Source organism: Acipenser ruthenus, chromosome 17 (assembly GCF_902713425.1).
Source record: "Acipenser ruthenus chromosome 17, fAciRut3.2 maternal haplotype, whole genome shotgun sequence".
Lineage (NCBI taxonomy): Eukaryota > Metazoa > Chordata > Actinopteri > Acipenseriformes > Acipenseridae > Acipenser > Acipenser ruthenus.
In genome coordinates, this window is record NC_081205.1 from 2,415,175 (window position 1) to 2,440,969 (window position 25,795).

A 25,795-nucleotide genomic window follows, 5' to 3' on the forward strand; every position below is an offset into this window, starting at 1 on the left:
TATTATTATTATTATCGAATCTTGAAGTCGAGTTTATTAAAACCGAAAACCAAAATAAAAAAATGGATTGCTCAATCAAAGTGCAGTGTTACGAGAATGAAGTTTCTTGTAGTCACGCTGTTGAATATTTTTGTAATAATTGGCCGGGTGTTGGTCCACAAGTCCTTAACCACATTCTCTCTGTAACAACTTAGTTTTAGCTCTGTTACAGGTGGTTACCCAGCGCCGGAGATTACATTTCACCTAAACTGTGGTAATATTAGACAACATGTTTTTAACTGAAAAAATGTAAGCTACCAGTCTAACTAAGATGGGTTTTTTTGTACCATTTCACAGCTGGGAAGTGACTTACTCCAAGGACACACAGTGATTCGGTGGTTAATCGTGTATCTGAGTGCTTGGCTCTGACGGGTAAACTTCACTGTTTCAGTATATAATGAAATGCAGTCTACACTGTAATGAGTTCCATGAACAGCAGTACACAATACAGTTTTCATTATAGGATTTTGCTGAGCCATCAAGAGGCTGTAGTTTATAAATTATACAGGAGTCTCCTATATGAAGATTTTGCAGCCACCCTTAAAAAAAACTAAGAAATAAAAAACAAAGGGCCTACTCAAGAAAAATAGGTTAAGCAGGCTGCTTGCTTCTGTGATTTGTTGGACAATAGAGAATTATTCAGAACACACACAGTAGGATATTAAACAGGTTACACAAACACAAATGGAATATTAGGAACATGTAGCCTATATAAATGATCCCTTTTAGGACACTTGAAAAAAAAACACATGGAGACAAAGTGCTGAATAAATACCCGTTCTTTTTTTTATTAAACATGTGCTCTCTTTTAAAACTCTTAAATTAAGGAAAAACATAATTACAGTATAATATATAGAAAATAGCACCACAAGTTAAAGTATTCTGTATATATGGCAAAAGAACCAAGGTTATGTAAACACCACAAAAATAATTGTTTTTTTTCTCCTGTTTTTTGTTATAAAAAACAAATTGTACAGAACAGGGAACCTTTATAAGAGCCGAGGACAACATTATATAAGAATATAACATACATCATTTATTCTTTTCAAACACATATCAGGTATGCAACTTTGTTTCTTAAGATATGATCATTTGAGAACCCATTCTTGGAGAATTTGAAAGGAATAAACATGGTACATTCAGTCCAACCTGCCTCTGTTTACCATGCAATAAATACTATATTAAAACAGTATAGTATTAATGGCATTACTGCATTATCTTTGCTCAGCACATGAATAATTTGAAGGCCAGTGTTTCAGTCAGTTTACTCTACATGAGCTTTCACTTGTAAAGTCTAAATATTGAGGGCTGTACAGAATTTGCATACCAGTAAGTGCAATATATTCATATACGTTTTGAGGATAATGCTTTATATTATGGCCTGTAGTGCTTTCCAAGGCTATTGAGTTCTTTTGGTAATCTCCCCCTGAGAACATTGTTTCTGTGGAAAATCAACTGTATTTTGTTCTAACCTTAATATTCCTGGCTCAGCTAGGGGAAACCAATTAGAAACCAACACATCCCAAGGGAACTAAGTACTGTAACCCCAGCATTGATACCATCAAAGAGTGCTCCATTACATCACATATATCCTCATTGTCTATGCTGGCGTTTAAATCGTCCGTTCAGTCGTCCCACCCAAACAAGTGGCCGGTCATCTGGTAGAACTTCATGTTAAAAGGCCTGTAGAAGTCTCTGAGCCTCTGCACCACCTCTGGGTTTATGTTGGGATGGGTCCTGCCTTTCGTTTTGCCCAGGCAGTGGGGCTTGCTGCTGCCCTCCGCCTTCTTTAAGCACGGGAAGCCCTTGGTCTGGTTAAAGTAGAAGTGTTTGTCCGTGATGATCCTCTTGAGGCCCAGGAAGTCCTGGACCCTTCCCAGCTCTCCGGCCGGGTCACTGATCAGCCGCTCCCCGCTCACGAAGAGGATCTGGCTCATGGGGAAGTACTGGAGCCAGTTCTCCAGGTGCTTGGCGTAGATGCCGATCTGGATGGCACTCCAGGAAGTGTCAATGAGCCCGGTAGTCCTGTTTCTGAAGGTCAGGCTCTCGAAGGTGGGAATGTCGGGCTTTTTGGATAAAGTCTGCGTGTAGTCGGAGATGGCCCTGGTGACAGGGTCCCGAACCACCACGATCAGCTTGGTTTCCCGGGACATTGCACTGATCCGGGCTGGGGTCTCCCTGGTCACAAAGTAGCTGGGGGTCTTCTCCATGGTGATCTGACCCTCCAGGGTTTTGGGCATCAGGTCTCTGAGGGAGAGAAGAGAAGGCTGTGTTAACACAACAGGGTGGGTGGAAGAATGGGCATTGACAGGACAGGACATTGATCAAAGTGAGTTATATCATTACATTTATATAATGTTGTCCACACTTTGCCAACAACAGGCATCGAAGCTAAAAAACCAAAACTAACTTTCTTATTGTATTCCTCAATGTATTTAATTATCATGTAAGACGGTGAATAAGATTATATTCCCTTTTAATAAATCCAGTCTTGTTTACTCGATTTCTTGACAATTTTCTGATGGTTTTCTAGCAGATCTGGTACTGATGCTGAGCCTTTGTGATGGGATCTATTATACAGGTGAGTACAAGAAACCAAACTGTTCTTACATAATCCTCTTGACCACATCAGTGCTGACACTAGATTTGAAAGCAAGGCAAGACTGAGTTTGCGAAATAGGTTTATATACCTATAGGTTAATGGGAACTTGCCGGTAATAGGTTTGTCGATTAACCAATCTATGAACTAGGCATATTTCCTACCTGAAAACCTTGCATGCTTTATAATATTAGCATATATTTGTCGAAAGGAATGTATCTCAGTGCCCTTACAGAACGTTGTAGAGCTTGATTGATGTAGATTGTCTCCCCGGAGTTTCCTCACAGAGACATGTTTTCTAGTCAGCACTGTCACACGACTAAGGAGTAGGCTGGGTAGCAGCAGAACAAACAGCTTTAAAATACTTGAATCACCATTCAAAGCTAGGCACTGACAAAGAGCCTTCAACTTAGCATGTGTTTTGTACCCTATTCTTCATCTTGACAGTCCCAGGGTTTATATATAATTAATCAAAGAATAATAATTATATGAGGTAACAGTGAAAAGAAAATGTCAGTGTATGTTTTTTTTTTTTTATCAGCTATGATTCACAAAATAAAAAGAGAGAAAACAAATGTATGCGTACATCTTGAACATGGAACATAGAAAACAATTCAAAGGTAAAAAATACTTATGTAATAGTCGTTCCTGAGTACAATCTTTTTTTTCTGATTATTAATAAATTAATACATAGTGTGTCTCTTATTATATGCAATTTTTCATGGCAGCCAGAAACCAAACTGGACAACATGACATCTCTTATAACAATTATAAATCACATACCAGAAATCAACCAATCAGAGTGAAGTATTTGCCAATATTCTAGTTCATCTTATCCTGTGTACACCTGTGCATAGTATATAAGAGAGCGCCTACACACAAGGTATTCAATTATATTACAGAAATAAGGTGGGTACAATACCATTTACTGACCCACCATGTAGATGAAATGGATGAAATTAAATATAGATGGGAGCTATAGGGATTAGCTGTATGAGCCTCACTATATTCTTTTATTCTTTCACATTTAGTACAGCCCAATCGTATGATCTACTAAAACCTCCCAGTAGCAGTTGATCCAAGCTATCAAATGCTGTCTCAACCATAATGACACTATTTAATGGCTCATTATTTTCCCCACTCAGAGGAATAGACCCTTGAGGCCAAAGGGGGCTATCTGATTATCGAAACAATAGCTGTAGTTCAGCCAAATTGGGAAACCCCTTACAGCTACAGAGTTGATGTCACAGATCTGTTCAATCTTGGAGATGTAATTACACATCAAGGTAAACAGATCAACGTGAAATAGCCAACAGTACCTGCTTTTGGCCGTTATATTTTTTCCAGCACTTTAAACAGAGACATGGAATTTGTAAATCTGACAGATTTGTAAAGGTTTCAAGGTATGGCTTTGTGGACCATTTTGCTCTCCAATTCTGCTGTAAGTCACTGTGTGCACAATTGTATCATGTTAAGTTTCCTATCCATGTATCTATTTTATAATGCATATATGTTTCTTTTTTTTTTTTTCCAGTTATGGCAGGGCAACTTCTCGAACTCCGTAGAGTTCACAGAAACTTTTTTTTATTATTATTTTCTAAAAATTACAAATTTGTGATCGAAAGGGATATAAAAAAAAAGACTTAAAACAAATTATACAGATTGGAATTTCACTTAAAATTTGAAAATAATAAAAGAAACTACTGCAAAAGGGGATTTTGTTTGTTTTCCACATCCCTAGGGGTCCGCTGGACTTTTCCAGAGGACAGAGAAAGCAGGAAAGAGGCTAGTTCATGCTGTACATACCACCTTTTCAGGACAGTGACCTGCGTCAAGTGAATAAAAGCAGCTTCTGAATGATTTACATCAGTCTTCTGCCATTTAGTTCCTCCAAAGACTTGGGATTTAAAATCCAAAGACTACAGAACATGTCCTTCAATTATTCATACAACTGGTCGTACCACTTACAGCAAGGAAGAACTCTCACAAAGTGCACCGCCTGACAGCAGCGTTTACAATGTATGCGCCTGGGTGTACAGCTTCGTTTTTTTTCCTGATAAAAAAAAAGGCTGGAATGTAGATGTGCGGCCAACTAGAATTCCACTCAAACAACAAATAGTTCTTTAATTTTTGGTTTTCACACTATAACAGATGGAATTTAATTTAAAAAAAATGTGGATTAATGTATAGTGTAGTTCTATTACTATTATATAAACTGTAGTGGGTTTTCTTTGTGTGCATATATATGAACTTTTAGCATCAAAGAATGATAGATAAGTACTTGTATATTAAAATAAGAAAAATGATAAAGACAATTGAATTAAAGTTTTATACCAAAAAAACACTGACATATTTCTGGGACAACAGCAGCCCATATAAATAATGACTTTGCATGAAGACATACATTGCTTTTAAGCTGTAAGAGTGTAAGTAGCTATGGGAAATTGCAGTTAATAACCTAAAGCCTGAACTGATACTGTGAAGACATTAAAATACTATAGTACTACTGCTCTCCTGACAGCCAGAGCTGCCCTTACTGGCTGTTTGTGGACCACAGGGTACAGGGCTACAACAAAACCTAAAGCTTATACAGTCCTTACCACCCCAGACCCTTCACTCTCTCTGTCTCCCTGTCTCTGTCTCCCATGCAGAAGCTGCTGATTTGCTAAACTTATAGCTTCTACACCAGGTTTTCAGGACTCTGCTTCTCAGATGACCAGACACAGAGGTCACACAAGCCGCTGACAAGAGGTCACTCTGTGCATGGGTAGAAGATGCTCATAGCGAGCCAGAGAAGTCAAGTGTTGACCCCTGTGACACTCTTGACCACACAGTGTCAACTGGTCGTTCCAGCCCCATGCAAACTACTGCAACAAAATGAGGTTCCCCGTTCACATTGCAAGTGCTAACAATAAAGAGAGGCAGTCAAATTCCTTCTGTGAGGGCTGCTTTGTACAACAGCCAGATTGTAATTGTAGGTTGAGTATAAGGTTCAAACCTCAGTGCCCAAATGATAAACTTAATTTTAATACTCCCTAACATGTAATTACCTGCCATTTGTTTAACTGCGTTCTTACATAGCTTAGAATTCTCTACCATTTTTGAAGATCTTGCAGGTGTTTCTGATTCATCAATAATTATATTGAATGGAAACAGCTCTCTACAAATACATGCATCCTGTATTAAATGCACAGGCCATTTTGTAAATATGGTGTGTGTGTGTGTGTGTTCGTAAACACAGTTCTGTTTACTTGAATTTAAGTTTGACAGGGATGGGGTTAAAATCCAATCCCTGCAAATACAGGTGTGGAACGTGGCCATTCACCAAATTGGTTAACTGATTGCCACTTGTATAAAGGAGGCCCTGGGAGACAGTGGCTGGCTAGTTTAGGGAAAGGACTGGGAACAGCAGGTTGTGTGTCCTGGCTCTGCACTATGACATCATTACTTTATTTTGCATGTTTTGAATCTTCAGTTCATTTTGTTGTTTAAATAAAAGTGCACAGACTCTGCCTCTGTGTCTGCTATTTCTGCCGCTAGCCAGCCTTGACTGCAACACAACACAACCACAATCTGTTTATTGCAATAATGTGTATTAAAAAAATAAATAAATAACAAATAAAATAATTAAAGCAGTTTTCTGAAGCCATTATTTTCATTGGGGAAATGTCTTTGCTGACAAAACATCACATAAAAAAGGAAACGTTTAGTGGCAGGGCTGTTATGGCTGACACCATTTCTATGCCGGCTTCAATATCCAAATATACATCAATTGTCATACATCATGTGACTAACCAATGAGCCCTGTCTTTAGTATAATATCTCACATTCATACTGATGTCTATAATACAGCTGTTACTACAGTATGACCACGTGTCAATATAACTTTTGCAATCCCCTGAAATGAGCACATTTTAATAAGTTATGAAGTTGTATGCAGTCATTTCCTAGCCTTTAGAATGTCCAAAGCAGTTACACTTGAAGCCACTGATCAAGTGAATGTAATTTCATATCAAGTCAAGTATTAGACTTAAACAGAAGGCATAGAATTCCATGTGTCAAAGTATTAAACCCCTCTCCCGTTCACAGATGTTAACTTTCAATACAATCACATTTGACGTCAGATTTCTCTTGGTTTAAAAGTTGCACTTGTCAAGTTTTTTTTTTGTTTAACTGATGTCAGTTGTCATCAAACAGTTTCCTGTTTCTTTCACTGTTCAAGACAGCCAATCAGATTTGTTCTCACACCTTCAAATTGAGTTCCATTGGAATGCACAGAAGAGCAAATGAAATGAAATAAAATAAAATAAAATGCATTAAAATACATTAAATCAAGCCAGACTATTTGCATGCAGGCCAAAGGGCAGGGACTTAATCAACGCAAGCTTGTGACCCTCACTTACTGGGAATTCCTCGTTCATAGGAAAGAATTTCAATCCCCGATCCCTAGCATGCATGGGGTTCAACGGGTTACCCATGCCTGTCGGCGAAGGTTAGACACATGCCGAGCCATGCAGTGTAGTGCGCGTGCAGCCCCGGACATCTAAGGGCATCACAGACCTGTTAAGCAAAAGGTGACGGATTGACAGCCATGGTTTATGGTTTCAAAGGCATGCCATTGACGCTGCTATAAATAACAACAATGGTCATTCCGATGGCCTAATAGTCCTTTAATTGGCTCAATATTTCAGAGAAAACAGAATTTCTTCCAGCAATGAAGAATGCACTCTGCAGCCATTTTCCAGGTCACTGGCTTAAGTTTGGGTCAACAGTCCTGGGGCGGGCCGCAATGATTTGGGATAATGACTGCAGGGTCTATAATGGCATGCCTGTGGGGTTGCATTACTAGCTTGTCAGTTTGTAACAGTGTAATGCTTCACCTGGCCAGGACCCTCACATCCACTGTCACTAGGTATAACCAGGTAGGGTAATGGTGTGTGAGCACATTACTGCCTTGCTCAGGTATTTCCGGGCAGGCAGTGGTTAGTCGCCCTTGACTTGCTGGAGAACAGGTGAATGTAAGCCGTAAAGACCCGTGGGTGTGTTGTGGTTGCCTCCCAGCTGTTCACACATTGCTCCACATTGATGGCACCAATGGTGAGTGAGTGAGTATGCACTGACTCCCAACCCTTCACTCTCACAATGAGCTAGCGGTTGTTATCTATAGTTGTAATGAGTCATTTCTAGGGTTTCTGTCACTTGATTTTTTTTTTAAACCACTATTCCACAAACATTATCTCTCAAGCCTCTTTGAGTAAGCATACTGTATAGTACATTAGGCCTTTTTTATATTTGGTCGTGCTGATGAAAAACAAACTCGCACAGCTCTGTTTAATGTTTTTAGTTTAGATGTTACTGGAAAAAGTCACAGGGGTAAGTAGCAGTGGGGAACCTTTTTCCTATCACGGGCCACACACAACTTAAAAACAACTTAACTTAGTTAAAAACAGCACAGAAATAGAGACTATGTTTAGAACAAAATATAACTTTAACTCACCCGCTGTTTGAGTTATGTTAGTGTGATGGTTGAGATTGCTTTTCCTTGGCAGGCGTTGTGATATCAGCTGGCTCTGCAAATTGTTGTCTGTTAATCTGGCACAGAGGCGATTCTTTCCAAGTGTAAGCTTGGAAATGAACTGTTCACAACAGTACATGGTACCAAATAGCTACAGTCTACAGTCTCTCTTAAATGGGATTTAAGAGAGACTGTAGTTTTTTTCCCCTTGTGTTTTCACTATGCTCGTCCACCATGGTAAACTGCAGTAAACTTCCCAGCGCGTCCATTTTTTGCAATTAAATAATGTTTTACGTTTTTCCCTGGTTCAGTTAGATTTTCAAACAGAAATGCTCTGTGTCTAAATTGATCAGATTTTTTGCCTCCCCTGCTTGCTTGGTTTGGAGGTGGCACAAAAAGTTCATCCCACGGACAAAATCTCCGAAGGTAGATCTGAAACATAAGTTATGAATCCCTGTCTAGTTTTAGCACTTGCTTTTTTCTTATTGTCGTTTAATGCCTTTATATGCTTTTGAACATTAAACAGTCTTGGTAATGCAGCTATGAGGAGCATAGGGATGTTTTAAAAGGAAGGCAATGAATAGAATGGACAGGGAGGGGGTGAAATAAAACATCCACTCAAGAGATTAAATTTCCTTCCCTGTCTCAAGCTCCCAAACATGTTCCTATACCTTTCTCCCCATGCTGTTCTCTATAACTGTTAGTAGTTATGCTTGATTTGGATTTGGCTTGTAAGTTTTAAATCTCGCTTTGCTGAGTTTGTGTGTTGTAAACTGATATGCATTTACTGAGCTTTCTTACGGTTTCTTATGTAAGTATGCTTATTTGATATGCTTTTCTGGAATTGTCTGTGCCATACCAATGCTTTCAATGCAGGTTTACTATGCTTTACTGCACTTTGCTATTCTTTATTCATTGTATACCACAGTAAACATGGAGAAACACCAATGTTATTTTCCTGCAGTGTAAAATGCACCTGCTTTTCATATGTGAGTGCTCACCATGGACCAAGGCAAGGCTTTCACAGGCCTGTCTATGTACAGTGTATAAAAAACGCTAGTAAAAGATGAGAAAAACCCTGCTTAACAGCTAATTTTCTGGAAGAAAACAGAACAAATTATTTACTTTGGCTGGTCCAGAGAAAACTGTTCCTGTCATCTCCAATCAATGTGTGCAAATCCATGCTTAGCTGAAACAGGACCACAGCGATGTCATCCTAATGCATTTCTTTAACGCTCTACAAAGGGGATATAGTGCAACACTCTTCCTTTTAAGAGCGTAGTGTTATAAACCATGCTTTATCAGCGGGCAGCATATGGGTTATTGCTTTGACATATACATATATATTGTTTTCAAGAGCCACAATGCAAGTTATCACTTCCATTAATCAAGTAGATTCTAGTGGGAACAAAACCATGTTTGTATAAAACATCAACTAAAGACAGGTATGGCTGTATCTCTTGCAGTGATACTCAGGTAAGACATTTTTTTATGGAACTCTGTAAATGTTTTTAATATACACTATATTGTAGTTGATTCGTAGTAAATTAGCAGTTTGTGTGTATATATATATATACTGTATATATAATACACAAACTGCTAATAATGTATAGGACTCCAAGACATATCAAATCTAAAACAAAACTGTCTGGATTAACCGCTGACAAAAAGGACTTCAGGAAAGCACATATAAACACAGTGCATGTTTTTGATAGATAATAGAATCAAAATAACAAATTGTTCTACACTCTTTAGTGTATATTATTTAAATTGTCTCTGTAATTATTTCTAGTTATCTAATGGTATTATTACCCTGTTTGATGTGCATTGTTCTGGTCGTCGGAAAAAATGTTACGCAGCAGCGTCATTCAAAATGTAAAATAAACGTCTGCTTTACGAGACTAATAGAAACGACTTTTCTTTTGAGTATTTTCCAAGTTGTGGTCTTGGGCCACTTGCGCTCTGTGTGTGAATCCCAGAGAAGTAACAATTAGCAATTAATTGGATTAATCGCTTTTGTGATTCTCAATTAAACATCCATCAACCCATTGCCATGGACCAGTCGGGCTGTCTTCATCTTCTCAACAAACGAGCTCAGTGCCTCCGAACAACATCCTAGTTGACTTCTTCAAAACTGTGATTGGCAGAGGAGGATGCAGTCTGTGAAGATAACTACCGATCCTGTGGGCCTAACAAAGCAACTTTCAGAGCTGTCATGTCTGAGGTGGAAGATTTGTTTTTCTGCAGATGTTTCAAAGGGTTCGAATAAAAAGGATAGGGAGACCAGCTTTTCAACACTCTCTCTCACTTATCTACAAGAAGGATGTCTCTTCATTTTCACTTTTTTTTACAAGCAAGCTGGGGTATTTATGTATCGTGTTATGGAAAGGCATCCCTAGCATCTGTTTTCCTGCATTATCTGTCAACCAACGTCCTAATTCTATAGAGCCTGTCCATTATTCACCCAGAGCTCGCACTGTATTTCAGATAAGAAGGTGATTAGAACCAAGCTATTCCAATATCACAGAGGGTACGTAAATGGAAAATACGCATGATTCATATGAGCAATCATGGGATTATTTTTCACCTTGATGTAATGGTCTAAAAAAACACATTAACAGTGAATGGAAGCGTTGATTAAACAGGAGATGCAGAGAGGGGGAGAGCAAGTCTACTGTACTTCAACTGGAACTGCGTGGGGTACATTACAAAAAGAATACAAAGACATGGGCACAATCCAAAGTGAAGAAGCAGTGGGCAGAGCTGGATGGAGACACTAAAATAAAATACAAAATCTGATAAGAAAATGAAAACTGTTACTCTTAAACAAACAAATCAGAATAGTATTAAAAATAAGAAAAAAGAATGCCAGTGCACCTCAGTTGTTTTGTAGTACTTTTGTGGCCCTTACAGTTTAAAAACCAGGAAATCTCTGCAAAGTAGACTGGATTTTCACTTATAAAAGTTTACTGCGGCAAACAGTCCATTAAAGCATAGTAAAGCATAGGAAATCATAATGAAAGCATGGTAAAGCACAGACAAGCATGGGAAATCATTGGGAACCATGGGAAAGCACAATCAATGGATTGCATAAGCATGGGAAAAAGCAAGGTTAAACACAAAATGCCTGTGCAAATATACCATGGTAACCTTTAAAGGGTTAAGTTAGCATTTCAACCACAGCAAGGCAGATTCTCCTCCTGGGTTTTAGCCCAAAAGACAGCTTCATACACCAAAGCACAGCCGGGTCTCCTTGGAGGTCTATCACCCAAGTGCTAACAAGGCCAAATCCAGCATGGCTTCTGAGATGAATTTCTATACAGGTTTGAATCGATCTTATGAAGAGAGGTTTCGATAGGCAGATGCCTCCTATCAGGCTGATGGGCCTCAGTAGGGTAGCTCCGCTGGGATTCTGGGATTCTGTGCCCTGAGATTGGCTTTGTTGCTTAAGAAGCTGTGATGGCCCTTTGGCAAGTTGTGGCTAATTTAAAAAATGTCCCCAGGGAAACAAGTAAATCAATAATTTTGCACAGCATATGTCTTTTTGAGAAGCATGTCAAAAGGGGAAAGCTGTTTAGGGACCAGATCAAATCAGTTTTGAATTTCTGTTCAATAGAATAATTAAAGCTTTCGGAAGCTTTTTTTTTTATTACAAAATCACTCAGAAATAAACAAATTTAATGTGGCGATTCTTAAACACAGTAAATGCCTCTAATAGAAATTCCCTGATAACAGTTTCTCAAAGCAAAAGCCTAGCAAAATGTAATAGCGAAAGCATGGCAAAGCACAGGTAAGCATTTCAAAGAATAGCAAGGTATGCTAAAGCACATGAATAAACATATTAGTGAACTATGGTAAGTGCATAGTATAACCATGGGAAAATCATGGTAAAACTGCAAAAAAAACTTTTAGAAGGGCTATTATGATTTTTCTTTTGCTTTCTTACACTAAAGCAAAGAGGTCTAAAGCAAAAAAAAGCTTACATTTCTCACTAAAGATTGTACCTGCACCCAGAAAACCAACTGCATCTCTATGTTAATGTGAGCTACTTTGACAGAGGGTCCTGCCTCTTTAAACTAATTTTTCACATAGCATTTCTCTGAACAGTACACATTACCCCCAGTTGTCACCAAAAATACTTTTTTTTTGTACATAACCACTATTAATAACCCAAAGACCTCTGCAGGCTTGCAATGCCAACCCTCCAGATCCCAGGCACTGCAAAGTGAAACCTTAAATCATGCGCCTGAGCAGTGATTTGTGTTAATAAATGTCTCTAAATTGTTTATATAATGAAATTACGGTCGCCAGGGGGTGGGTTGAGGGTAGCATTAATTATGCGATAAGCAAATGAAAATAAATCAATCTGATCGAATCCACTGCCTTCCTCCGCACACAGTAAACAGTGGAGCGGAAACAGGAAGTTATTACAATGACTGGTTTGAGGGCCTATGAATCCCAATCACTCAGAGCAGCTCTTTATTGGGCTGCCCCCCTCGTAGACCACAGGGAATAGAAAAACGCCCTTTCCATGATCCTGGTTATGGCTTCTGATTTATTTGAGTGTTTCTAGTGTTTTGAGCCTATGCCTCAAGGTTACTGTTCCGCAAGGCTAACCTTTTATCCCTACATCCTTGACAATCCTTGCTAGACCCAAGGCTGTGTTTCTTAAAGCATTTACATGTTAATAGTTTATGAATGCAGCACTAGAGAGCTGCAATACCTGTACGTGCTGGACAGTCAGCAAGTCAGCCCAGGGATCCTGTCTTTAGTTGGGCAATGATTTAAAGCAGAGAGCACAGCCAGAGATGTACCTGCGTGGGACATTGGTAAGCCTTTTAAATGTGCACGAGGGGACGTGAACACAGAAGGGAGCAGATTTCATAATGGAGGGGCTCTCAACTGAATAATGCAGCTCCGCTAATTGGGCTGATTAATTATTAATCGTGACCACTCCACGCTTTGCAGCGATCTCCAAACTATCGCATCAAGAAAGACCAATAATCCCCTATTTAATGATTTAAGGAATTCGTATCAGATTCTGAGGATCTGCAGGGTAAATTGTGTCTGTCGTTGCAAATCTATAGACGGAATGCTAGTGCAGAGATTAAAGGACCTCTCTTCTTTTGGAAGTGTTGATGTGTGGATACAATAGAAAGTAGACCCTCTTGCATTACTGGTCTATGCCCCAGAATCAGATTCTGTAATGCAACAAGGGTCTTGAATACACTGCTCCTCTTGCAGAACACCCTGCAAAGTTTACAAGCAATGCATTATATGTTCCTTTTGCTGTGTCCCGTGTTGTCCGCCTCGCAGCGTTATTGTCAACCTTTCTTTTTGAATTTTGAATGGGTCATAGATCTGGGCAATACATTTCTCAGGATTTACTCGGTAGTATTAGGATTGCATTGTGTATCCAGATCACACTCCTTTCTTCAACAATGAGGGAGCATGAACTGGATATGCTGGGATGTTTAGAAGAAAAAAAATCTTTCTCCTGGCAAATGTTCCCGAATAAAAGTATTTCTCAAGTTGATTTACCTATGATGTGTGAATAAAACAATGGGGAATATGTTTTAAAAACATTGCTGTGATATGGACGACACAGGACACAGCAAAGGTAAAGTCATGTGTTTCTGGTAAACACTGCAGGGGGCTCTGGAACACTATTGGGATCCAGCAGCATTGTCTTATAAAACAGCAGTTGCGTTCAGCTGTGAAATGCCGTCAATGCAGGGTGCTTTGTGTAGCTCCAAAAATATTACTGCTGTAATTGTGAGTTGGTGCTTAATAGCTACAGCAATGTTTTTAAGATGTTAGAGACGGACCCCTTTCGGTTCAGGTGGAGAATAATCCAGCAGGCCGCCTCCATTCCGTAGATAACAATGGAACTTCATGCACACTCAACACAAATGAAACAAAAGGCAAGCCTTCAGATGTGCAATGTGTGTTGTATTTCTCTTTCCAATCTGCTACAGATCTGGTACCCTTCCTCTAAGAGACTTGTCTCTACTAATAATTTAATTTAAAGCAATTTATCTTTCACTTAATTGAACAAAAAAAACAACATTTTAATTGGAATTGATTCAGTGGCACACTACTGCTGCTTGCATTTATTGAGTACCAACCTAAAACGGTGAAAACGCTCACCTTGTGTTTAAAATCCTGTGTTGCGTTTTAGATCACCCGTCTTGTCTGAATGATTCCAATCGCCTCGGCAGACTGAGTATACAATCCCATTATGGGAAATGTCTCTCCCCGGACCTCACTGTTGATAAATTAGGTGCAGCTTCATTATTTCACAATCTATCTCCCCTGACGTTTTATTATACATCCCAGAAACATTAAAGCCAATCAGTCTGAAAAGCTTCCATTAATATGCAAATCTCTGTCTTTCGAAAAGCATGAATCCATGAAAATAAAAATAAATAACACGAATAAACCCTACAGACTTTCATTCGGGTCACTTGGAAGGTAGCTTTGCTCAAACATGAGGCAGTCCCTCTGCTGCTGAATCAACACTGTTAAGGTTTGAGAATACTTCAATTGAAGAGCCCAGAATAATAATGATGATCTATCCCAACCAACACACCTTGAACTGATAAAAATGGGGGGGTTATAAATGCTGTGTATTTTAAGCTTGTCATATCAATATACTTTGTAGTCAATGATGACTGAGATGCAAATCATAATATTTATTGAATAAAAATGCAGTTTTACGTAAATGTAAAAGGTGTCTCGATACTGAAAATCACACAATCACAAAATCCACAATCCCTATCAGATTAGTTTTCAACATGAACGCATTCAGCACTAAGTTGCAATGAATGACAATAGACTTCTCCGTGCACATTATCGCTTCTGGACACATGGCTTTTCACACTCTTGACCCGTCAATGCTGAGCAGCAGTGTGCATGCACAGTATGTCTCGTTGTTTTAATATGAGAAATAAGTGCCAGCATAAAATAATAAATGCCAAATGGAAGAACAATACAGTTTTGCCTATGCAAAGTGAAAACAAATCAGTGTTTTGCGCTTGATGCTAAAGTTCGAGCGAGAAAGTGTTGATTCAGGGACTTGTTTGTTCACAAGCTCTGTGCCAAACATGGGCAGAACCTGTTTCCTTATGTGGATCCCTTTCAGCTATTAACTAGAAGCACACTGTAATTGTAAGCAGCAGACTGTGAGAAACCTGGGCATTGAGTCAGTGACCATCTAGTCACGGTCCTCATCCCTGTTTTTAGAAACAAGTTTACCAGCAATGAGTGCAGACTGCTGAGTGACGTGAGCCTGGCGTCAACGTGGCTGAAAATACATGCAGCACAATGATTACGCTTACCTTTTGCAGTTCAATCATGATGATATTTAATTACTTTGTAGACATTGTACACACAAAGGATCAGCTTAAAGTAGTACAGTAGCTGATTATACTGTATCTTATCTTATCTCACCAGCAGGGGTCAGCCTTATGTCTGATAGACTAATTCTGCAACACAAGAATACATTCTATTGAGGTACAGTACATGGGCTGTGTGACATACTGCACTATGGGTTGTGCCAAGGGCAGTGATAAAATAATATTACAAGATATTATAATAATAATAATAATAATAATAATAATAATAATAATAATAATAATAATAATAATAATATCGGGAGAGCTGGCAAAACGAATACCCATTTTCTCTTCCAGACTGCATCCTACTAATTCAAAGCAGTCTGCAGAGTAGTGCTTTGAGCACACCCTTATGAAAATCTGCTGTGGCGAGACTGTTTTGCTCAATGGAAATCATGATATGAACATGCCATACATACTCATAACCCATCATGGTTTTGGCTCAGGGGTCTCTGTTATGCTGATCTTTTGTATAAATATGTGGAATCTAAAATTATCATTGTCCAAAAAAAAATCCATAATAGAACCATGATGTTTCACACAGAGTGAAGCCAAGGTACCCCAGCTCCACGCCAGAGGTGTAAAAGTGTTTGACTTTGGTGAATACTTTAGTACTCTAGAATATAATTACAAAAGCATGTGCACACAAGAGCATGTTTTCATCTGGGTTTGGCTGGAGCTCCACAGTCAATAAATATCCCTGCTTCAGAAAACAGACAGCGTCTGGCATCTTCCCACAGCTCTACCAGAGCGCCATATACAAAATACATTAGAGACGCCTGCTGCATGGAAACGCAGTGTCCCACGCATGACGAGTCGGTTGAGCAAATGTCATCTCTTGCAATCTGCAATATATAAAAGCTGCATCTCCCTGTTGGAAGTCTGTTTGTCATGATGGGCACATAGTATGTGCTCAGTAGGCTTCTGTATCCAAGACTGCATTTTTTACTAATTGTGTAAGAGGGATAGACTACATTAAAGAGGCTGAATCGTTTGCTTATCAGCTCGTCCCCTCCCTGATACAGAAGATTACCATCTAAGGCCCCAATCATGGGTTTGACTTCAATTCGGGACGCTGATTGGAGACAGGATGAGATTACAGTACCTCTACCCCAGCAGGTGTGCCCTGCTTCAATGGGATGGTCTAATAATAAACAATGACCATTTCTCTTGTGATGAACTCAAGATCCCCATCAAAGCATTCTGCAGCTCGGACTCCCAGAGTGCTAGTGCTGAGGCCAATTAGCACTCGTCATTAGAACAGTCGTTATTTTTCTGGTGAAAAAAAAAAAAACACTCCCTGGGATTCACATGGGCTAAAAAAAAAAAAAAAAAACGGTACTTGCTTCATCTTTTCACCTTTCCAGGGGGTTTCCAGCATGCATACACAGCTAGTACCGCACTCTTGTCAAAACCTTACGCTAAAGCGAAACCCTGTCTAGGTCACATTCGTGCAGAGGTTTGCACAGTCTTTGAGTAGGAGGTGAGGCACCTAATGCATCCAGCAGATTCTCTTTAGAATAATATCCATGATAATCACTTTGGCACATAAAGGCAACATGCACGTGCTCACACTTGAGGTATTACATTACTTTGTAATTGCAGGGGAGTCCCATTTCCTTTCTAAGTACATATCTTCTGATGCAGAGTGGCTAGGGTTGTACAGTGCGAGTCAAAAATAAATATCCCAAACCTCTCAGCCAAACAGACCTAAGGGTCTTCTCTGAGTTCGGATCATCCTTATCACCGTTTCAGCAAATGACATGTTGTCAGCGTACATTTCACAGCTAATAAAATGAAACGGCAGATTCAATCAGCCCCAGCTGATAGGCACTGACTTTTTTTTTATCAACTGACAAAACTTAACAGGAGTGTTCTCTTCTTTTTCTTTTTTTTTTTTTTTTTTCAAAACGTTTGACTGAAAACTAAAGTTGCCGCAAAGCCAGACAACTTTGATTCCCAGCACCAGCTCTCTGTTTGAAACAATAGAAAATATTATCCTAGCACTCCCTGCTGGGACAGATCAAAAGGCGTCATTTGCAGCCAGTCTGTGCTGGTGGTTTGTACAGGGAGCCCTTTGTTTACCGCTGTACAGCACTGTAGGTCTCACCGAGAAGCAAAAGGTACACACAGACAACAGACATACACACACACACACACAAAGTGAATGAAATCCTGTGCTAGGTTGTTATCTGTGCCTGTCAGATACAGAAAGAATGGCACTGTGTTCCAGCAGAGGAGAATAACTTGAAGTGCACAGTGAGCTCTGTGTGTGTGCGTGTACGTGTGTGCAAGTGTGTGTGCGTGCATGTGTGTGCGTGTACGTGTGTGCAAGTGTGTGTGTGTGTACGTGTGTGCATGTGTGTGTGTGTGTGTACGTGTGTGCGTGTACGTGTGTGCATGTGTGTGTGCGTGTATGTGTGTGCATGTGTGTGTGCGTGTACGTGTGTGCATGTGTGTGTGCGTGTACGTGTGTGCATGTGTGTACAGGATGTGATGTCATTGGTTTTAAGCATGAACATGTAGTAGAAATTACAGTGTGACCTTTACATTATGAATGTATTTTCAGCAGGTGGAGAACCCATTTCAGCAACTTTTCAAACACGTACGATGTTTGGCAAACAGATAAGCAGTTCAGTATGCTCAAGCTTGATGGATTTATATTAAAAAAGGGGGTTGACAATTATTAAGAAGAAATAACAGCTTATTACAATAACATCACTACTGTAAAGCCTCCCGTTATAAAGTAATTATAAGGTGCCTTAAAAAATGCCTTAGATACATTTTGCTTTAACACTTACATATTAGTAATGAGCAACTGAATCCTTAAAACTCAAATACAAATGTCCAGGATTTGGTGTGAGGAATGTGCCAGTGGTAAGAGGGTCATTAATTGGGCTGTTTATTTCACACAAACACGCGCTCACATGAACAGATGAATTTTGCACCATTTCGTATGAATCACAAGGGGTGCATTCTTTATTATTATTATGAACACCCTTGGTGCCGTTTTTTGGATTTCCTCAAAACACAGAACCCCCTAATTGAACACCATGTCTGCATTAATCCCAGTAGGACTTAGCATAAAGAGTCACTGTTTTCCATGATATAAGGTGACACATTGAAAACAAATAGCAACTCCCATGTTAAATACCTCTAACTAACATCTTGTTTTGAGTTGCCACTGAATCTGTGGTTCCTGGACACAGAGATGCACTGAAAGATCAGGGGTCCTGGGGGGGCTGCATTTACATTTTTCACACAACCTACAGTTTCTTAATACTTACTAGTCATCCTAGACTAAGGGGTCCAGCCACAGCTGGATTATTTTTGTTTTATCAGCAATACGGTTATCCAGGGTTTACACCTGAAGAAAGTGGTAATGCAATCCAGATAGATTCCCTGGTTCTGTAAAATGCTCTAAAAAGATCAGGCTGTGACCTCCCCCCGGCAGAGATAAGGGGGATCAAATGTACCCCTAGAAACTAGTTGTACAAAACATGCTGAAGGCTGAAGTGTCTAACAGTACTAAAAAGACGGAAAAACAATTTATAATTGCACATCTTGTAAAATCTGAATTTGTATTTTTTTTTTTTACTGGGACAATAGCTGCTGTTTGTTGTTTTGTTTCAAGGCCCTGTGATGCGAGAGCCCAGGGCGCAGGGATCGGATGGGACCGCTTTCTCCAGAGGTCACACGTGCTCTCACAAGAGCAATTATCCCATTAGCTGGTTTCGTCTGGACTAAGCCAGTCGGCCTGACAGCATCAAACAAAAACTCCAGGGCACAACAGGTGAGGAGAAGCTGGCGTGTAACATTAGTAGGGCAGCACATAATGTGGACTTTATAGACCTTTCATTACATCACATGAAATGTATATGCTGGGCACAGTTCAAATTAACCAAATATTTGCACAACAAGAGCTCTTTGGGGGTGAAGAAATATGTCTCTTAAAACCCTCTTAAAAATGGGAGCACTTATCAGACAAAATGCAGGCATCTATCAGATTACTGGATTTTATATTATTGTTAGATATAGGTTGTCTGTTGAAATTGTATTATATTTCAGACATCCTTAGTTGAGGTACTGTACCAGTGTTTTCGCATTAAAAAGTAATCTAGCTAGTTTCGAAAAGTTTTTCAGTCTTAAAAAACAGGATTTTGTAATAAGATACAGAGCCGTGTCCACCAGTTCAGTCACACCTAGTTCATAATGGACCGGAGTCATTTCCTTTTTTTTTTCTTCTTTTGGCCAGCTGTTTGGGGTCACTTAGTGAAGTTCAGGGGGTCTCTGCAAGGCTGTGGGCACTAGAAAACCACAACACCAACACAGCACAGAACTGTCCTCAGAGGATGGGCCCCTAGGGAAGGAGAAACATTGCACTTATGACTGTGGAGAGAGCAGAGTTCCGCAAATAATACTTTAATGTGAGACTGTTCTTTTAGCCCTATATCATGGAAAATGTTGCTGAGATAAAGATTAGAAACTCTAATGATCTGATACAAACTGAACAGTTTAGCCAGAAAATCTAAACAGCATAAACTGCTAGTTTTTGAGTTTTATTAGTGCTTGCCAAAAAGACCCAAGTTTGACTCCAGGCCCATTTACTGAACTTAAAACAAGTGCCGCTGTACGGGCTGTCCAGTTCGGACCGAAGTGACTATCCCCTATCACTGCAGATTGCAGACCTGTGAATTCATTCTCCTCCAAAAACTCCTTGATCCTTTCCTTCAGCACCCACTGGAAAGAAAAAAAAGAAGCAAGAGTTGAAAGGGAAACATAAAAAGACCCCACCACCCGGAGCGTTATTGCCATTAATTAAGCAGACCCATGTAGAGGTCAGGCAACTGTTACTGCTCTCGAGACACGGTGTATCCTGACACAAGCTCTGCGCTGGACTGAAACTGGACACCGCCGGCTGGTATTCCTGTGATTGAGGGGCCATATAAAAATCCAGCAGCGTGGAAGACTGATCGGAAAGCTGAGAATGAAAGGGAGGGCTTTTTGGAGGGGGTGGGGGGGCGATCATAGATACAGAACTTCTACAGACAGACACAGGGGTCTAAAGCACAATCTGCACAGGTCCGATTCTGTTTCGCACTGTAAAAAGTTATAAAATTGGTGTGAAATTAGCAGTGGAAGGGAACTTCTGTGAATCTGATCTGTTAACTTAGAACATAATCATTTATTAAGAGAAATGTAAAATGTGATAAAGATTTATATCATTATTTCTTTATGTGTTTTTTTTTTTTAATTACAGTTTTATATGTATCTACCACCAATTTCTCCTCTGTAAACTTCTCAATTTCACAATTTGCAGTTTCAGCGAACTGCATTCCAGTACAGCTTTGCAGTTGCAATCGTAGTGCAGGCCATTAAATAACGCTATGCTCTCAAAGAAATTAAATTAGCATTATACCTTTATGGATGCTGGTTCTAACCATCTTGATTAAACACAATCAAATACAAAGCTGTTTGATTTGTATACGGATACTGGTATTAGGCATGCAGCAGATTTATAGCTCATTTAGTAAATAGCACACTTATCTGATTTTATGAGTACCCAGAGGTTGCTTCACTGCTTTCATGCTTTCATTGCGACCACTGTAATTAATAAAATGTACTGCTAGTGCAGGTAATCGTTTTTCAGAACTGTACATGCCACACTTGTTCATAGCTCATTAGTGTGTGTAAAAGACTTTGCTAGTTGTGATAACAGCATTCAAGCTATAACACAGCTATTTAAATGTGGTTTAAATGTGGTCTCCATTGAAATAAAGTATGTGAGTGGAAGTATTCCAGACAAACAAGAACGAAACAGGCTTACCCAGCAGTGACACCCCCCGTTCTCATTCTTTGTCTCTAATTCTGCTGAACTGCTGCTAGCGACTTGGCTGTACTGGAGTGTTTCTGAGTTCCAGGGAATGCAGCTTGTCCACGTCACCAGAAAGGACAAAATACACATTGGATTCCCTCTAGTGCCACATAAAGTTTATGAAGCCATTTTTCCAGCAAATACCTGAATTTCAAAACCGAGCTCCAGTCTAAATTTCCAAGTCTATCCTGATACAGGAATAACACAGAGTATTGAGTATTCAGACTGGAGTCAAACTGGAGTTAAATTGCAAAATAAAAAAAAAGATGCTGTAATGCCTTGTTGCCATCTGCAATCTAATGTGTGCTGTCTTGTGCCACAACCCTATTGCATTTGTTGTAGCATGGTTCTGGCACCAAAATAATTCACTGTACTTCACAACAGTGTTTTATTCTTAATGCACAAGCTTTAGTATAGTGGTCCTTAATTGTTGACTTATCAGAAAAATATCAGCTGTATACGTGTTTGCAGTAAAATGTTATCAGTATAAAAAACACCATTTGAAAATAAAAAGTTTTCCCTCCTGGCCTGCATCAAACCTTCAGTACGTAATGCAAAGAGGAACAGAAGCATGTCTATTTGACTCCTGTAATTAGGAAGTGGCAAGCTGGTTTAATTGGAGAGACAAAATTGTGCCCAGGACTATCGATGTAAACAAACTGGATAATAAACTAGGTCAGCTTTCTGATCAAAGGCATTGAAGGTTATGGTAAACAGGGGTAAACAGAAAAGAAAGGGATCCCGTTTAACTGTAAAATAAATCAAACGGGACTGCTGGGTTTAATCCATTTTGGAAAGGAAGGGGGAGGAGAAGGTGTGATTTCTCTCCCTCCCCCTGGAAAAGAGTTGGGCTATTAACAGGTAATCAAAAGGTGAATTACTCCTGCTCAGGTAAACCTCTCATTATTGACCTAATCCTTCATAATAATAGTGTTATGATGTCAGGAATGGCATATTACACTGGTAACTAGAGAGATGGGTCTCGTTATCCCCCTGGAGGGCTCAGTGAGATGTGAATGAACACAAACAGATGTGAATGAACACAAACAGGATTGATCTGAAATGAAATACACAACTCAATCTCAGGGCCCTGAGAAAGACCCAATTATACTCCCTTTCCCGCTTGGGAGGGTTAACTGGTGTTTGTTATCAGGGAGCATAATTAGGTCTTCTTGGGAAACGTTTTAGGCCTGTTTTTCTTTTATATAAAAAATGTAATTTTATTTATTTATCTAATTTTCTCTTTAGTGACGTTTTGACAAAACATTAGCAGGAAAAAACAAGTTTGATGGTTGTGATGTATAGGCTATGTAATATGAAACAGATTATCTCATTACATTACAATAAAAGAGAAATACTGGTAACATAAATACACTGCTAAATTTGTTAAGTAAATACACCAACTATCAATCTAATAATATAATAATGCTATGGCAATTCTGTAAAGGGAGCCAACTATTCATACTCCTGGGGGTTCTAGAAAATCACTTAGCTTCATGGGCACAACGTTATTGGACGCTAAACTGGCGATAACGAGCATAAAGTGCATTCGTTTTTATTACACATTTTAATATACTTGTGTTTCGTACATAATTATTATTATTATTATTATTATTATTATTATTATTATTATTATAATGTGTACATGTAACTATGTTTATAATATCAAAAAGTCACTCTTACGTTGAATGTAAGCGCTTTGTTGATGTTTTTACAAAGTTGAAAATAAATAGTTTATAATGATATCACATGGATTCCACACACCTAACAATAACACACAATATAGTTACAATTAGTGCTACTAAATTTGTATTTGGTCTCCATTAAAAAAACTAACCAAAAAGTTACAAATCAATTACAAATAAAACACCATGCTGCTGTTTATTTGTCAATGTGTGTAGAGATGCTATTAGGATAGTTCTCACTTAAACAAAACCAAACGAGATGAAATGCCAACATTTGAAAAACGAACAGGCATTCACCATTCACCAACAATACCCACATCTGAATAGCAAAGCATTCACTCATTCCTCCAATGAGCTGGGCTTTCCTCGCTAGACTTTAAACTCAGCACACAACGGATTTGATTTGTATAAGCTTGTTATTTTAAAAGTTAAAAAAATAATAATAATGCATACGTTTAGGACACCATTCATATTTTATTTGATTTCGTCTTCAGAATATGTAGGCGATGTATTCGTTAACTCTAAAATGTGTAACTACAGTATGCAGCCATGCACAAGTGATGCATTACTAATAAATGCAACTGAAATTAGTTTCTTAAAAAAAAAAACATTTAGAAAACGAATGGGCGTTTTTTTTTTTTTTTTTTTCTATTGACATTTTAGTAATATATTACTTGGTATGGTATAAAAACAATAGGCCTATCACCTGTGCCAGCTAATAGTTATATACGTGGGGGAGTGGAGGTGTCCTGTTTTTTGTTTTTTAACCAGCAAGAGGCACTGGCGCTGCACCAATGAGCAAACACACGGTGCAGCTTTGTTTTTCGTTGCAATGAAAAGGTCCACTGAAATATATATATATATATATATATATATATATATATATATATATATATATATATATATATATATATATATATATATTATACCGAGCCTGGTTTCTGTCAGATGAAAGGTGGTTGTTTAATTTGCGCAAATACGACCTTGTCTTTAACAGTAACTGGATCGAATCCCTTACCTGTACCAATCGAGCCCGTTGTCGTAGTTTCTATCAAAGAAGTGCGGCTCTGCTCCCACGGCTCTGATGTCAGGGTGCACCCGGATAAACTCGAGCAGAGCCCGGGTGCCTCCCTTCTTCACCCCGATGATGAGCGCCTGGGGAAGCTTCTTGTTCCCTTCACCCAGAAGACTGATCTTACCGCTGCCGGAGTTGCTCCCTGTACCTCCAGCCAGAATCGGCCTCTGTGCCAAAGCGTCAAAGTTCGTGAAAGAGGGCATTCGCGGGGCAGAGCTGAAATAATGTTGGCCGTCTTGATCTTTTCCATCAGCAGGGAATCCGTTGATATTATTAGTTCTAGTAAAACCACTGTTAAAATAGTAATTGCGTCCTGCCATACCTTGCTCCGGCTGGCTCATTATTTTTTGCAGAAGTCTTTTTCTCCGAATCGACTGCCACTGTTTGAAGTCTGAAGCCAGGTACCCAGTGTCCTCGCCCGTTGCCTTGACGGGGATAGGCATGGTGGTGCGGCTGTCGGTGAGGAAGTAGAGAAAGTACAGCGAAATAAGTAAGGCGCACAGCATGGCCACGAATTTCTTGAAGATGCTCCGGGATAGAGGGTCCAAAAAAACTGAACTAAATGCCATAACAGTCGGTGTGTCGTCTCAGCAGAGGGCAAAGCCATGCTAGGCAGACATAGTCGTGTCTAGTTGCCATCAAGGAAAATAATGACTGCAAAGGAAATTTAGCATTTGCTGCTGCTGCTGCTGGGTAGCTACAGAGCGCACCGTGTGCCAAGTTGTGTCTGGATCGTTTTGTGGTAATATTTCGGGTAGCAGTAGCAACTAAAATATTGCAAACAATATTTGAAAATTGACACCTAATAGGTAAGTTCCAGTGGATTATCTTACAGAAGTTTATAATAATAATAATAATAATAATAATAATAATAATAATAATAATAATAAGTGTTTTATACAGCGAACAACAAAAGTGCCAAATTGGTAACACAGTTATGTTTTAGAAAGAAAAACATTCACCACCACCAAGTAAGCTATTTGTTCAAATGTTTGCATTGTCCAGCCACCTGTCAGCCAACTTTGAAGATGAAAATATCTTGTTTCAGTTTTGTCGCAAAGAATGATGTTTTTGTTGTTTTGGGTATTTTGCATTTTTTATCATAGCTCTCTGTAGCTGCCACCGCTTTGGCAAACTTCTGGAACTCACACGTGTATGTTGCCTGCGTCAAACTTCTCAATGACATCACGATGGGTTTGTTGGCCAATAGGAAGCCTAATAACCACTGTCAGGATTCTATTCACTGTGTGTGAGAGAGAGAGAGCCCTACTGGGGGAGGGACACACAGACCCATTGGCTGCCCAGTATGCCTGTCACCGCCTTAGGGACACACAGTGAGTGCTCTGATGGGGGCACTGACAGGGGAAGGAGGGAGGGAACCGGAGGGTGGGTTGTGGGGGTGGTTGTTTGTTGATTTATCAGTGTTCCATTTTACATTTCTGCCTCTTTATTTAATTAGTCATTTTCATTATTTACTTTCATATTGATGTTCATAATGTTTATGTAATTTTTATATTATATACTGTACTTTTAACTGCTTTGGCAATACCACCAATGTTGTCATACCAATAAAGCACCAGAGAGAGAGAGAGAGAGATACACAGAGATAC

General features: G+C 39.3%; 1 protein-coding gene across 1 annotated transcript; it reads right to left on the reverse strand.

Moving 5' to 3' along the window:
* Positions 1 to 818: 818 nt before the first annotated feature.
* Positions 819 to 25,349, reverse strand: LOC117423150 (heparan sulfate glucosamine 3-O-sulfotransferase 3A1-like). The gene is made up of 2 exons (XM_034038622.3): positions 24,129 to 25,349; positions 819 to 2,286 (listed from the first exon to the last, which is right to left on the reverse strand). Exons 1-2 carry the CDS (start codon positions 24,752 to 24,754, stop codon positions 1,665 to 1,667), a joined length of 1,248 nt encoding a protein of 415 aa, XP_033894513.2. The 5' UTR covers positions 24,755 to 25,349; the 3' UTR covers positions 819 to 1,664.
* Between the last annotated feature and the right edge of the window lie 446 nt (positions 25,350 to 25,795).